This window comes from Ricinus communis, chromosome 1 (genome assembly GCF_019578655.1).
Source record: "Ricinus communis isolate WT05 ecotype wild-type chromosome 1, ASM1957865v1, whole genome shotgun sequence".
NCBI classification, from domain to species: domain Eukaryota; kingdom Viridiplantae; phylum Streptophyta; class Magnoliopsida; order Malpighiales; family Euphorbiaceae; genus Ricinus; species Ricinus communis.
The window spans coordinates 3,119,498-3,136,228 of NC_063256.1; the positions used below are offsets into that span (position 1 = coordinate 3,119,498).

A 16,731-nucleotide genomic window follows, 5' to 3' on the forward strand; every position below is an offset into this window, starting at 1 on the left:
CCATGTCTCTGTTCTGCTGTTGAAATCCTCCAGAATGAGCAGTTAAGGGGATTGTACAGTCGGTACTGCGTATACATTGCATTAAAAATATTTATATATCAGCCACTCGCACACTCGGTTTTCTTGTTATGCTTTCAGCTATTTTATAAGTTAAAAAGGAGTAAATATCCATGACATAAAATATGGTGATACAGAAGAGAGACCGTGATAGAGAGAAATCAACACCTGAAATAAGAGGTGAGCGGCATTATGCATGTGAGAATGACAGCCATTAGAGGAATGGCTCAAATGATAAGAAAGTGAGTAATGGATAGCAGTAGAGCAGTGGGAAGTTAGAGAGGAAAAACTTTCAGTTGTCTAAGATCACAAGAAAAGTAAAGAATATTTATAGTAGTAGGTGAATGAGAATCATTACGTACTTAAGCTCATATGAAGTTTGGATCATTTGGACCTTTTTTATGGTAGAGAGAGAACTTGAGTTAAATAGTTTATATAACTTTGGTCTTTTAAAATGCGATTATATCAAACTAATGTATTCAAAACTCTAACATTAAGATATAAGTTTGATTTTCCATAGCTTGAAGACATGCAAAAAATCAGTAAATGTAATTCTTTTTTACTTTCTTTTTCTGTAATTAACTTGTCAACATCCATTGAAGTTTATTGGATTAAACAAACCTGAATTTATCTGTTTAACAAAGAATATCTATCCATTATAGGCATGCCTGATTAATTATTCTCAAGATTTTTCATTGCATTTTACTCTTGATGAACAGTTTCTTTGTGATTTCTTTAATTTTATTAGCTTCACTGTGTAGTCCAGCCCCCCACATGCATCAAGCAAACCTCACTTTCACAAGCTCAATTCTATTAGTCATGCATTGTCATTATCATTTTTCTAAGTTTTCTGTACCTATGGCATCTTGCCTGTGTGATCTTTTACTTGAATGAACCTTTAAACGCACCAAGAGGACTAGGATATTTCAGACGAATTGTAAGGCGGTTTTGTCTCTCCGCCAACCTGCAGATAGTTGTTTTAGCATGTGACATGTTTTGCACATTTTTTCACTTACATAGTAAATAGTAAATGAGAGGTAAACTACTCTTTCATCACATATATGCTATTTATATTTTGGAATAAGAATAAATGAAGTATCTGATATTTTTATTTGTGATTTTTTTTTTCAGATAAATAATATATTTGGTTACAAATCGTGACAAGAAAAATATATTACTATTAAAAAAATTTAATTTATAATGATTCAGCCACCTTCACTCCAATCAGTTATCATTATCATGTTCCTTGTGTTTGATAACGTGAATTTGGAGCTTAACAACTTCTAATTTCATTGTTTCATCATTAAATTACGGTTTAAAAATTCATTGACTCGATGAAATTGATTTTAACAGTCAAACAATGACATTTTTGAATTGTTAAACTCTAAACTCATATTATCAAATACGAGAAATATGATAATAATACATGATCAAAGCAAAGATAGTTAAATCTTTGTTAATCGGATATTCTTTTGCAGTGAAATTTTTTTTTTCTCTCAAAAACCACAAATTAAAAATTGTAAAATTATATTTTTTTATAAAAAAAAATTATTTTATTAATAAATGTATCAAGGGAAAACAATATAAAATTTACAAGAAGGTACTCAAAGAAACCAATAAGTTTGCTCATAACACCCTTAATTCTTCATCCAATCAACTCAATTTCATGTGAAAAAAGAAAAAACCTCAATACCTCAGATTACACCATAATTATACATAAGAAAAACTCAAATTACACCAAAAAAGAGAAAGAGAAACTCAACCCTAACTTAATTTAATCTGATTACGCACGTGGTATATCAAATGAGAAATAAAAATCCCTGCAAACCAATTGCTGGTGTATGTGTATTGCATCCATCCAATTGGCTGCCAGATTTCCGTATAATTATGCTATTCTGAGCAAAGTTGTAGAGTTAGTTTGCTTGTCTTCTGTAACTTGTAGCAGATTCGTCGAGCATTTATTCCTATCAGATGATGTCTCTATCTTTTGTTAGTATAAGCTTTTCCTTATTGGTGCAAGTTGGGACCTTATCATTACAGTTCTACAAATGTATATATTGAAATATATTTAATTAACTCCGCTTGAGAATTTATTAATTTCTATTATTTATATATCTATTTAATGGTTGATTGTTTTGTCCTGAAATAATATGCGTTGTGTATTAATATGTATATTCCTGACAGAACTGAAATGCATCATTAAATTAATTATTCATTATGCAGGTGATTATATACATATTTGTTATGGGTAAGTTTGTATCAGATGGTTATATTGAATTAGTTTCACTATTCCATAGTTAAAAATAGAAGAAAATATCAATCTTGCTATATTCATATGCAGTGGTGCCATCATTTTCTAGCCAATTATTACTAATATTTTCTGAGAGATTCTTATATAAGTTTTGTATGTATACTATAATTAATTAATAGAAAAATTATATGTATATATGATTATTTTAAATTTTGATATTAAATGATTGATACATATTTTATCATTTAAAATTAATAAATATGTATCAATAATTTATGAATTTGATATATAAATAGAAACATATACCGACTCTAAACAAAAATGTTAAAAAGATTCAGGTTTAGAATTTTAATCTCTTGCACCTGACTGTCTTTTTTTTTTTTCTTTTGAGTTACATTAAGGCTTCATTCTTACATTAGCTTGGTTCATTTAAACAGATTTTTAAAAATATACTGATATTAATTAAAATACCATCTCTAATTTAGAAAAACAAACTCAACCTAGTTTTCATCCGTAAGCATTTAAATTAAGAAAACATTTTATAAATGAGTTGATAATGAATCGTTTTAAAATAAATAGGAAAAAAAACATTTCCGTGTGTATTTGATGATACATAAGAGTTTAAATAGGTTATTGATGAATTATTCTTTTATATTATAAATTTTATATACTTTTTTATATATTAGATTAATATCTCTTCTAAAAGAAATTTAAAAGAAAAAAGATAATCGTCTGTTCAAACTAATCGCCTATTACCTTTATAACTATAAGTCAACATAGTAAGTGTAGTTGGAAGAAGAGGATATGGCCTGCCAAGGAGTACAAAAGAAGAAAATTCCCGTTGTTTAGTTGTTTATTACCGCAGTTATTATTATTTTAGTGATAAAATTAAATTTATAAATATAATATAATAAATTTTTTAATATTTAATATTAAATTAGAATGCTTTAAGAAAATAGCAAATTAACTATTTTTATATATTTTTAATTTTTAAAAAACATTTATTAGTGAAATAATATAAAAATATTTATTTATTAATTCTAATATTATATAGATTATCAATGTAATTGATGTTACTAGTTTTTAGAATTAAAAATTATTATATAATTAAAAATTAATTTATTAATAAATATAATATTTAAAAATGTTATTTCTTATAATTAAAATTATTATCTAATTAAAAAACTAATTTATTAATTAATATAATATTAAAATATGATTAGTATGATATTTTTTAGAATAATCATTATCTAATTAGAAAACTTATTTATTATTACTGTGTTATTTTTTTAGATTAGAATGAGTGCTTAATTAGAAATATAATTTATTAATCAATAAATTAATAGAAAAAACTATAAAATTACACATAAATTTGAATCTCATGCAAAAAAGTAGTACATATGTTAAAATAAAAAATTAATATATTATGTTCTTATTGACAAAAAGGTATAATTTAGTTTTGACAAATCGACTACTTTATATACTAATATCTTATATCACATTACTGAAATAAAATTCAATTTTAGTATAATAATATTTTTAAGCAATTTGCTATCTACGCACTTAATTACTTTGAGCTTAAAATTAATATATATATATATATATATAGAGAGAGAGAGAGAGAGTTTGGAGTTGAATAAAAGAAATAAGATATTCTTAAATAAATTTGTAGCTTTAGTGATGGGTTCGACATGCATAATCAATACATTATATTAAAATATTTATTTACGATTGATTACTGTGTAAGTGTCAAATTATAATATAATAATGTCGATTGATTGAGTTACTTAAATATCAAAAGAAAACTAAAAGAAATCACAAGATCTAGTACATTATATAATGCCAACACTAATAGATAGCGTTAGCGTATTTATAAATAAAATATTAATAAGTTAAATCACATGGGTTAAAAAATGAAGTATAATCCATTTTTTATAGAATATATTTATTTTTATTGATGAATAAAACGATATATTAAAATTATTTTTCCCTTATAACTGCTGTAACCAATTCCACATCATTCTTCTTCTACATTTTAACTGATAGTATCTGTAATGGATTTTTTATTTTTCTGGTAGTTGAATGTATTTATGAGTTTTAGGAATAGAAGAAGAAGAATCATAAAAGCTGTAGCTAATTCATTGCTTGCAGTTACTCTTGCACTCGACATATGATTAGTAACTTAAATACTGAAAATGGTGGTTGCTACATTATTTCAAGCATATACCATTTTGAATCCCAATTATTTCAGGAATGAATTATCTTTATATAGGCAAGAATATCCATTATTTCAGGCCGTTAATAGACAGCACTGAGATAAATATTTCCCTGTTCTTGGATGAGTTAGGTGGGTTTTTTACTATTTGTATATAAATAGAGGTAATCGCCTTTTAAGGCCAAGCATATTTTATCAAAACCTGACAAAAGAGAAACAATCCCCTACACACTTCGTTTGACCACCATGGTAACCCCTCATCCTCCTTCAGTTCTCACTACCATGCCAACAGTTTATCCTCCAACACTTCTCACTTCCATGCCAGCACTTCAAATCCCTCCTGATCTCCCTGCTTACTTGCAAGAAAAGGATCTTTCCCAAGAATGCAGGGACTTGATAGTCTCACTGCCCGCTGAAAAAGGCTGGGTTGCGAATTATCTCCATCAATATCAAGGCTTCTGGCACACCACGAGGCAACTAAAAGGCGTGATAGCTTGCCAAAATCATTTCCAAGCTCAAGAGAGTGATATCTTCCTTGTCACAACTCCTAAATCAGGCACTACTTGGCTGAAGGCAATAATGTTTGCCTTAGTGAACCGGAAGCATTTTTCTGACACTAAACAACAGCACCCCTTGCTTACTAATAATCCTCATGTACTTGTTCCTTTCTTGGAGCATCAATACATTGATACACAACTTCCTGATTTCACCTCCTTCACTTCTCCGAGACTGTTTTCGACCCATTTACCTTTTGCTTCTCTTCCAAAATCCGTGGAGGACTGGGGTTGTAAGCTGGTTTACTTGTGTAGGAACCCTAAGGACACTTTTGTGTCACTTTGGCACTTCACCAACAAGCTGAGACCTAAAGAAAAAGGCGAGAATTCACTTGAAGAGACCTTTGATAAGTTCTGTAGAGGTGTGAGTTTGTATGGGCCATTTTGGGATCATGTTTTGGGGTATTGGAAGCAGAGTTTGGAAAAGCCTGAAAGGGTATTATTCTTGAAGTATGAAGACTTCAAGGAAGAGCCTAAGGGTCATTTGATGAAATTGTCTGAGTTCCTGAACTGTCCATTCTCACAAGAAGAAGAAAGTAGTGGTGCTATGGATGAAATCTTGAACTTGTGTAGTTTTGATTATTTGAGCAATCTTGAAGTGAATAAGACAGGAAAATTGCCGTCCGGGGAGGAGAATAGCGCATTTTTCAGGCGAGGTCAGGTCGGAGATTCCAAGAGTCATTTGAGTGCCGAGATGTCGGAAAAAATGGACCACATCACTAAGGAGAAGTTGCAGGTTTCAGGATTAAATTTGTAGATCCATCTTTATTTATTATAAGCTCAAGTAGTATTGTCAAATTGCATTGTTTAGTGACGTCTAGGTGGCTGCATTAGTGTGTCTGTTGGTGCTTCTGTCGTATTACAATCAATTATTAAGTTACAGTCTTTGGTATGTACAAGGATGTCTTATTGGAAGATAAATAAATGTTTAAATATATTATAAGATCCTCTATATGATGGAATCATCGTTTTACTTTAAGAATAGGCAGTTGGCTGTGGATAGTGAACTAAATGGTGCATATGGGTCGTTTATGTTTTCTCTAATTAATTATTTTTCTTTGGAAGGCAGGTGCTTTATGTTTCAGAATCATTCATGACTCTGCAATTCTGACAAGAGCTTCATTTTCATAAAATGGTAGAAAGTGAGTGTGTATTTGGTGAAATTGTTCAATAGCAACCCATAGTTATTTCATTTCTAACAGTTATTATGGTGTTTAGTTTTCTTTTTTCCTAGTAGTTTGTTTATAGCTATTAAAGATATTAAATAACTTCAGTTTGTATTAGTTTCAATTTGGAAACCAGTTGTAAAATAAATAATGTTTTCTATATTCAGATTTGACATAAAGTAATCAATCAATATAAAATAAATAAATAGAGTGTTGTCTCTTTTTTTGAGAAAAAAAAATTAGGAGGATATTTACTTATAGAAAATTATATCAATTTTTTAAAAAAAGTTCAAACAAAAACGGATAATTAAACTGCGTTTTCTTGTACTATCTTTTTAAAATAAAAATAAAAAATAATTTTTTATATTTTTGAAATTATAATTTAACTTTAAAAAAATTTAAAAATAAATTTAACATGTCTTATGTGTTTTTTTATATAAGAAGCCACTTATTTTCAAATGAAAATAAAAAGTTCTCACTTTATTTATTCTAAATCTATTCTTTGTACTTCAAATATTATCTAAATAGAAAATAAATTATTTTTTATAAAATAAACATGTTTTACAAATTTTATAATTTTTTTATAAAAGTAAAAATAAAAATTCCTTAAAAATTAAAAAATAAAAATAAAAAAAATTCTCCACAAGTAAGCAATATTTTCATTAGTGGGTTAGCGTTTAGTAATATCTAATTTATTTTATAAAATTTTAAAATTTAAAATTCTTCACCAACAATTCTATACTTTTAACTTTAGTAAACTATCTTATTTTTTCAAATCTTTATTTTTAATGTGATCTATTTAATCAGTAAAAAAACTCTAAATCAACTAACTTACAAATAAGTTAAAAAATTAAAATAAAAAACCATATGCAATAACAATGTAATATATATATATATATATATATATATATATATATATATATATATAACACATTAGTGCATAGATAAGTTCTTAAAAGTTATAATATTTTTAAAAGGCAAAAGGTAAATAAAAAAACTCAATCAGATAGCTTTTGACAATAGCATCAAGGATGAAATCACCTTGCTAATTCAGCTATGAAACTTTGCAATGATAGTTTGCCGCGGCTGATATCTCAGACATAATAATATATAAATGGTAAACTTTATACTCGGTATCATTTTGGTCACAAAATTTAATTTACTTCATTTTAATTATTCAATTTTAATTTTAATGTAATTTAATTACCTTGTCAATAAAAAATTTGATATATCAATATTTTTTAATCATTTTTTTATTAGTTGTTTTTGCCACATATCAATCATTTATTTATAAAATAACTAAATTAAATTAAATGACTACAGCGAAATATATTAGAACTTTGGTCTTCATTTACTTAATAAAAATCCTTTAGAATCAGATTTTCTAGAATAGTTAACATTTTTCATTAGTGCTATAGAAAAAGAGTTTTGAGATTTTATTGATCTATGATGAATTTATAAATTAAAATTCTTAAATTTACAATATGTGAATGTTTTGTTATATATATGTTGAGTTGCAATAGTCTTTAAGCTACCTAATGTCCCCTTATGATCTATGTCAACGTTCATTTCTGGATTTGGAATGGTTGAAGTGATATTTCTTCATTGGAAAAGAAATATTACTTTTTTTTCATGTCTCACAGGCCTATGATGACAAACTGTACAGACTTTGCCCTTTAGTTTCTAAAGTCTCTTATCCTTTGATCCCTTCAGGGAAAGTTTTAAGGTTTGGTTCTTCAACGAGCGCAACTAATAATATGTGGATGCCTATCTTTATAAATAAATAAAAAAATTGAAAATATATTTCACAAAAATAATCTTGAGAAGAAAATAATTTAGTATCGGTTTATCGACAAACCTTTATCGCTAGAATTGCCGCAGCTGACGTGGGAATAGCAATGGCCTCTCATTCCAGCTAATGCAGTATCATCATTAATTTAGCCACGTTTTTAGCCTTCTCATTAGTGACGACGATATGGGGACGTCGTTTTATTAACAGAGACTCCCTCGCTAAATTAACGACAGCGACAAAGATATTGTAGGCTTATTAATTACTTGTGTCTCTGCAGTTGCTATCTTCAAACTACAAAACCAAAAGTTGTCAATTAAGCCTCCGTTTTGTTTGTGAAAATCAGAAAATTTGAATAACAAAAAGTTAATATTTTTGTGATTGGAAAAGAAAACGAGAGAGAAAGTAATTATATATAAATTATAAAAAAAGTTATGACCTGAAATAAAGAAAAAGAAAGCAACATATTAGCAGGTATCTCATTGACCTACGGAAAAAGCAATATTGGAGGATGAGAGAATTGGGGTTGTCAGCAGCATCGCTTCATTTCATTGATTATGATGACAACCAGTCGAGGCAATTTGAGAGCAGAGAATGATGCTGCTGTGACTTTCTGGAAAGTTTCCTTTTAATTAATGTGGGTGCTCCTCCTCGTGACTAATGCATGGATTGGATATCCTCGTCTATTTTTAATTAAATACGAATTACATACATTAAGATTGAGACATAACGAGTTTCTGATCACCGGCATTGTGATTTTGATATGATACACGCACAGTATATGTATCTACCTCCGCAGCTCCGCCTAAGATTCTTCAGGCCTAAAGCGTCAGCCCACACAAGTGTTCTGGCTGGCCATGTTGTTAGGGCCACTTTATGATCAATCTGGCATCTGCTACTCTGTTGGGCTTGCTACTTTCTGTCTTCCAAAATTCCAAAACCAAACACATCCATTGTCCTTCTTTCTTCTCCGCCTTCCAAAGAAGAAAAAGCTACACTTTCAGCCTTTCATCTAGATTTAACAACGAGACAGGAGCATCCTGTTCCTAGCTGCCTTGTTGAGACCCTAGTGGAAAAATAATTCTAAACAGGGTTCGCTCAATTTCAAAAATTTTATTTTGCCTCTTATAATTCTATATGTATTAATTAAGATTATATACATATATATTTTCATCAACTACTTTTATGTATAAATTTAAAAAATTTAACTACTAGAATAATGAATAAGGCATGTCAAAGAAATATTATATGGATAAAAACATAGAAATTTATTATTTGGGGTACATGTTTTAAGGCCGAAATAGAAAATATGTAATTAAATAATGATTCAACGGATATTCTAATTTAAATTAATTATTTTTATAATAATAATAAAGAATAGTTATTTTTATTTTGCAGTTTATTGCGGCTCAATCTCAAACGAATAGAAAAAGAAATAAAGAAGCAGCATTGCAACTTAAATCCAAAGCAACAATACTTCCCCAATGGAGCAGCCCAAAATTGCTATCTAAAAGTTTTGACACCAAATAAAGCAAGTGCTACTATAATCTCAGTCGAGCATAAAGTACACTAGTGGCGAGATGTTTCCTTTTTCTTTTTTCTGCTGAGAAAGCACACATTATAGGTCTCATAATTAAATTAGTGAGAGTACTAAATACATGTGGAAAGACAATATAGCTTTTCGTACAAGAACCCAATTAACAAATCTAACAATTAAGATAACTTAAAAGAAAGAAAAGGGTGGCTTAATTGCAACAGATTTAGTAAAAATAAGTTGGGTTTTTTAAATTCAACAACTTCTTTTCAGCTAAATAAGCCTACTATTGATGGGATAAATGAGTCCTTGACGTTCAAGTTTTCAGCAATCTTTGTCAGGCTGCCTACATCATTTACAAGACTACAAAAGTTAGGCTACTTTGTATGTAATTATGCAGCCGGTTGGGTAGTGGGTAGTTGCAGTACTTGTAAGCTAAAGTTTGAAACTGATCACTGCTATTCATTTGAGCTCAGCCCAAGGCTCATGACAAGGATGGGCTTTCTTTTACTTTTTGTCATATCTATAGCATAGTTTATTATTATTATTTTTGAACTTTTTCTTTTAAATGGTGAATTTGTCTTCTCTAAATTATTATACGTTCACTGATTGAACCATGAAAGTTGCTCAATAACTCTGCTGATTGAAAGACTGCTATAGAATTAATTTCTTGTAAAATTTCAGTGACAAACCACTCAAGTTGTTTGGTTCTATAAAGGTCAATAATTGCCATTAATATAACTATAAATGTTTGCAACCTATGCAATTGGCCACTTCTAGTACGTAGCTATATGAATGCCAAAAGAAAATGCATTTCATTCGTCACCAATTCTTTCTGTCAAACTTCTCTCAAAAAATAAATAAATAAAATCTTTCTGTCAAACTTATGTGCTCACCTAAGCAATTCAATAGCCAGGGAAAAATAATTAACAAAAACATAACTCTCCATTCCATTGCAATAGATTTGTTTTTTTTTTTTTCTTCGTCCGTTTAAAATATAATTTCCTGTTTTAATTAATACGCACTCTATGTTTATTTCTGCTCTTGCTCTCACATAATATTTATGCATGTTTTGGCTGCTTTCCTTATAATAATATTTAATAACTATTTTATATTTAAGAATACAAGGATTAATGAAACTCTTAAAATTGCATGTATTCTACAACATACCCAAATTAGTAAAAAAAACTTTATTATTGATTTTATACTTACTAATTAAACTTTTTTTAAATAATATTTTATTTTTATTATAATTTAGGAGGATGTCTGTAAATCTATATGAATGGATGATATGTAGCCGACATAATAAATTTTATATAATATCCTAATTTCTTAAATGGCTTTTTTCAAAATAGATAGAATGCGCATACATGATGTGTCCATTAATTAATCTTACAAAAAAGTTAATCAAGATAGTATCTAATTAATTTTGGTATCTCTAACTTTTAAAAAGGAAAATTCTAATTTTTTTGGTAGGAGCATCATATTCCGAATTATTCTAGCCTAGTTTTCTTGTGAACGGAAACAGTATTATTATTATTATTATTATTATTATTATTATTATTATTATTATTATTATTTTCATAGAAATAGAAGGAATTCTTTTCGAATCAAATAAGATTTATAAATACAATTTGAAAATAAGAGTACAAACATTAGTACAATCAATAAATAAATATAAAAAATTTCATAAAATAGTAAATTATTTTCCAATAAACTCTAATCGTGTTAATAAAGCGATCGCTATTTTAGAGCTTAACGGGAAGCATGCTCTTGGTAGCTATGATCAACCATAAATGGACTCCACAATTGTCTTTAAATGAGCCTAATCATATGGATACCAGCAGTAATCTCTTCGTGACTCCCTTATATAAAGAACGAAAATATTTACTTAAAGAAAACGGACCCACTTTCATAAAAGAAGAGACATGGCCGCCCCATTCGTACACCTACAAGATAAACAAACAAACACTCATTAGTACAGATCTTAAGATCTATATTTCTCCAAAAAGAAAATCAACTAAAACTGAAAAGGGAGGAAGGGGTGGTTTGCGGCGGCACAGATGGCCTACATCATCCTGGCGTATAATTGAGCAACGGGAGTGAAGAATTTTAGGTTTGAGAGAATTAGAGATGAAATGCTTTAGTTTCATTGGGCAAAAGGCACCTATTTGCCAGTCATAAAGCTAATTAAGTAGTTACAACCTAAAACCTTTCTTCTCATGAGGATTGCTTTGATTTGAAAGCGTACCGTCGACCTCTCTCTCAACTAATGCAAATTAATTATTGGTAATCTAGAAGGATCTTTAAAATGACCTTTTTCAGGCATTTGTGAGATTTCAATGGTTTTTATTTTTTATTGTTTAATATATATATATTTAAAATTAATATAAAATATGCAAATAAGACTCTTATAGATGATAAAGTATTCGTTTAATATAATCGTATGCGCATTAATTAAATTAGAAGATATTTATCTACGATGATCTTTTTGGATGTAATTAGCACATTCAAAATTTTGAAACATTAATCATTGGTTAGTTTGTTAGCCATTTTTTGATATAAATTAGGTAAGAGTGTCCAGGTTACTGATGATTTTTCTTTTTTTATGTATTGGCTTCTTGGTTAATTGTGTGGCTTCTTTAACAACTCTTGTATCCAGTCTTCCTTTCCTCTTTATAAATGATGTTGTTTAATTTAGACTATGACTTCTGTGTTCTATGTGTATATATGTTAGACACATATTTTAGTAGTTTGATACTAATAAATATACATTAGTATTTAATGAAAATTAATGAATTTTTTTTATTTAATGATAAATAGTTAAAAAAAAAAAAAAGAAGAAGCTGTACCATCAGATTAACATTGAGCTTTATTTACAATTTATGCCGTTTTAATATCAAGTGTTTATTTGGTTTTTCCTCAAAAGAAAATAATAATATGGTTGATAGGTTTTCTTTTATGAACTCTTTAATCGCAAAATAGGGAATCTTATGATTTTATATGAATTAAATAAAACCAACTTAAAAATACAAGAATATTAATATTGTTGATTTTCTTTTTATTGTTTTTTTTTTTGTGAAGATTGATTTTATAAGAGAACAAAATAATTAAAACTATAAATATACAGGTTGTTATGTAGAACTGAACTTTCTGCTATTTCAATATCCAAATCTTTTTTTTCTTTAAATATCTTATATTTTAAAATTGGATTAAAAAGAAATACTCCTTACTAATACCAAAAGAAAAAACATATATATATAAGTATTATATTATTTTATATTAAATAATTAATATATATTTAATTAGTTAAATATTATAAATATAGAATTGAACAAACGTACAGGCATTGTTTACGTACTGCATTTAGCTCTACAATTGAATTCACTTTTATTATATTATTTTATATTAAATAATTAATATAATTTAATTAGTTAAATATTATAAATATGTATTAAGTTATTTATTAATTATATATATATATATCGGAATATTCAGCTGTTATGCTGGCAATAGCATGGTGCTGATGTGAGACGCATATCAGTAGTCCCAGTGGGTAAGAGCTTTTGATCCAAAGAGTATGGGACTCTCTGGACATTACTAATACACAGACTAAACAGCAAACGCAACAGCCGTCGAATAAAACGTCAATCCCAATTTTGGGTTCACCATATCCGTACGTGTGTATTTATATTACATAAGAAAAGAAAAAAGAAAACAGCTGTCGAAAGTTGCAACCCCTCAAAAATCTCTTTCAATAAATCTCTCTCGTTAATATTTGTGCAGTTTTATTGACAGAGTCTTTAGCCAAGGGACCATTCCATCTCAAAGTTTTGTTCTATGCTTATTCAAAAAGTGATTGCTCCGAACCATCTGCATCTGCCATCCCCTTTTATTTAATATCATATGTGAGGGAAGCAACCTTTCTTTTCTTTCCAACCCTCTCTTTTCTGTTTTCTTCTCCGCTTTTTGCATGTGTGGCAGCTGCTTTGATTCACCCATTTAGAAAGGATAAAATTTACAGAGTTTTACAGAAATTGGAGAATTATACCGTTGGAATATTTGATAATCAAACTTGGGTGGGAGGGTGAAGACTGTCTTACTTCTATCTGAACATTCTTTTACATGAATTGTATTTATGGGAGGAGGCATCTTGATTTAGAAAACACAAGCACAAAACCACTCAGTAGCAAAATTCCATGAAAATATGAACTTCAAAAGTAAAGCCAGCAAGGATCCAAGTACTCCCAACCCAGCCCACACACATTCACACACCCAAAATAAATTAATTAAAATATTAAAAAAGTAAAATTAAATTATAAATAAATTAAAGAAAAAGAGTGAATGAACCCACACTTCTCTCTCACTGTATTTATCTTTTTGGACGTGGCTAATGTGCTGACAGCCAACCAGAACGACCTTTCATGCCCCTCAAGAGTCCCCTTTAAATTATATTACCAAATTCAAAAAAAAAAATAATAAATAAATATTATCTACACGTGCAACATGCGTGACTGCCATGCTGTCTCAACGTGTAAATACTTTCACGGGTCTGCCGCATCTCACGTGAACCTTTTTATGTGCGGAACATGTCCAAAAATATTATTATTGTTTTCCTTATTTTTATGTTAAACATAATGTTTCTTCGCTCCCGTTTTATTCTTAAAGTGATCTACTTTTTTAAAAAAACTTAAAATATCTCTATTATCTAGTCATATAAAAATATTTAAAAGATTAATTTGTGATGCATTTCAAATTTATTTTCACTTTATATAAATTAAAATATAATATTTTCAGCAAAAACTTATGGCTAAAATCTGCCTTGAATAATTGGTATAGCACTTCTAAAAAGTGACTTCTTTTAATTAAAAATGTTGATGCGCATAGTATATTTAGTTTTCTTTTATTATAAATTTTAGTTTTTAAATGTTTTTTAAGAATTTTGAGTAAAATATTTATTGATATATTTTTCTATAAATATATTAAATTTGAAATTTAAAATATACAAAGAATAGTCTTTTACATTTTCTAAACAACATAATATTAATATATAATGTAGTCGGTATATATTTAATAAAGTGTGTTTGACCGTTGACTAATTAACCTAGCTCTTGGTTGAAAAAATGGCAACAGACAAAGCAAAGATTATTTTAAAAACCTTAGTAAATTAGTCTTTTACCTTTTTTATTCTTTAAGAAAAATGGCTACTAAAAGCTATGACAATAAATCTATTTTTTTTTTCCTGAACCGGAATGGCTGGTTTGGTTCTTTAAATGGAACGACCGGTCCCTTGAGATGATCAAAATTTGTTACGAGGATTAGATAGTAGGGTATGAGATTTAGTGGCCCTATTAGGATACACTTTTCATGGTCGCTATCAATTATTAAAGACACACAGTTGGTATTATCTAAATAAATCTAAGGGTTTTATTAAGTTATTTATGACCTAATTTAGTAGAGAAGAAAAAAAGACACAAAATAGATGGTAAGTATTGGTAATACAATATATACTGTAACAAAAAAAGAAATTCCAATATAGAATCGAATTTGATGAAGAAATAAATAGCCTACAAAATCAGAAATAGATGCTTATTCTCATATATAATAAATAAAATGTAATTTTAAATTACTCTTTTATATCCGTATATATATTGCTTTCTTATTTCTTTTGACATCTGTATTTAATTTTTGGCACATAGTATTTTACTTTGACATGTATACTATTTTTGACAAATAAGATTTAAGGTTATGTATATTCTTATAAATTTTTTTTATTAATTTATTAATTAATAAGTTATATTTTTAATTAAATACAGATTTTTATACTAAAAAAATAGCATATTAAATATATTTTAATATTATAGTAACTAATAAATAATTTCTTAGTCAGGATAATGATACTAATTTTATTATAAAAATAACATATTTAATTATATTTAATATTATATTAACTAATAAATTAATTTTTTAATTAAATAATAATTTTAATTCTAAAAATAATATTTTATATTATATTTAATAATTAATTAATTTTATTATATAATAAATTTTTAATTGATATATTAATTTATATATTATTAAAATTAATTAATATATAATTTTTAAAATAATTTTTATATCAGGTATTAAAAGAATTAAAATTTTTAAAAATTAAGTACATATAAAAATAGTTAATTTACTATTATCTCTTAAAATTTTATAATTAATACTAAATATTAAAAGTTTTATTAAATTATATTTATCAATTTTATTTTATAATCAAAATAATTTTTTTTTAAAAAAGTGTAATATAAAATTAAAATTAGTAAGTGCAAAGCGAAATATGCTTTAGTGAGGCAAAGTTACCTTTAGTCAAGTAAAACCAACTATAGCGACATAGTTAGTTTTTGGTGATGATTAATTGAATTATAGTTAGAATGACAGTTAGAATGGTAGTTAAGCAGTTGGCAGTGACTCGTTTCTCAAGGTTTTCTTCATGTAACCTAAGGATTTATGTCACGTGGAGGTATCTGTTGCTTGAATGATAAAGGAATGGCAATTTTATTTTATTTTATTTTTTTTTTAAAAGGAGCCACATTTTTTAGATAATTATAAATACCTATAAGATTTATTTTGTTGTGTATTTTTTATTCTATACTTTATTTGATAAAGATCTTATTTTATACTTTTAAAAATGTTTGTATTAATATATGTTAGTGAAATAAAAAAGAAATTTCATGTTATTTATTAATTTTATCCAATTTTTATTTATATGATAAATTGATTTTTAATATTTCACGGTATAAAATGATTATTATTTTTTTTATAGAAATGACTTTTCAGTTATTTAATTAATTTTTTGAGTAAAAAAAAATATATATTTTATTGAACAATACACCAATATGAAAAATAAAATTACTACTTATTGAAAACATAGAAGGAAAGAGCAAATTCATTCAGATATTCATAATTTTCCATACAATCTTATAATATATATATATATATATATATATATATATATATATATAAAAGATGAACTCAGTTTTATTTGAATACAATGTTGAAATTGGACCGCAAGAATGCCTGGCCACACATTTTTGTTTGTAGAAAATAAAGTGGGTTGACTAGAGAATGAGGCTATGGTCACTGATGACTAATGATTGTGTAAACATCCTTCCTCTTCTAC

General features: G+C 27.3%; 1 protein-coding gene across 1 annotated transcript; it reads left to right on the forward strand.

Annotated features, from left to right (window-relative positions):
- Positions 1-4,608: 4,608 nt before the first annotated feature.
- LOC8264584 (cytosolic sulfotransferase 12) lies at positions 4,609-6,029 on the forward strand. Its single transcript, XM_002511984.4, has one exon. It carries the CDS (start codon positions 4,770-4,772, stop codon positions 5,832-5,834), a length of 1,065 nt encoding a protein of 354 aa, XP_002512030.1. The 5' UTR covers positions 4,609-4,769; the 3' UTR covers positions 5,835-6,029.
- The last annotated feature ends 10,702 nt before the right edge of the window (positions 6,030-16,731 follow it).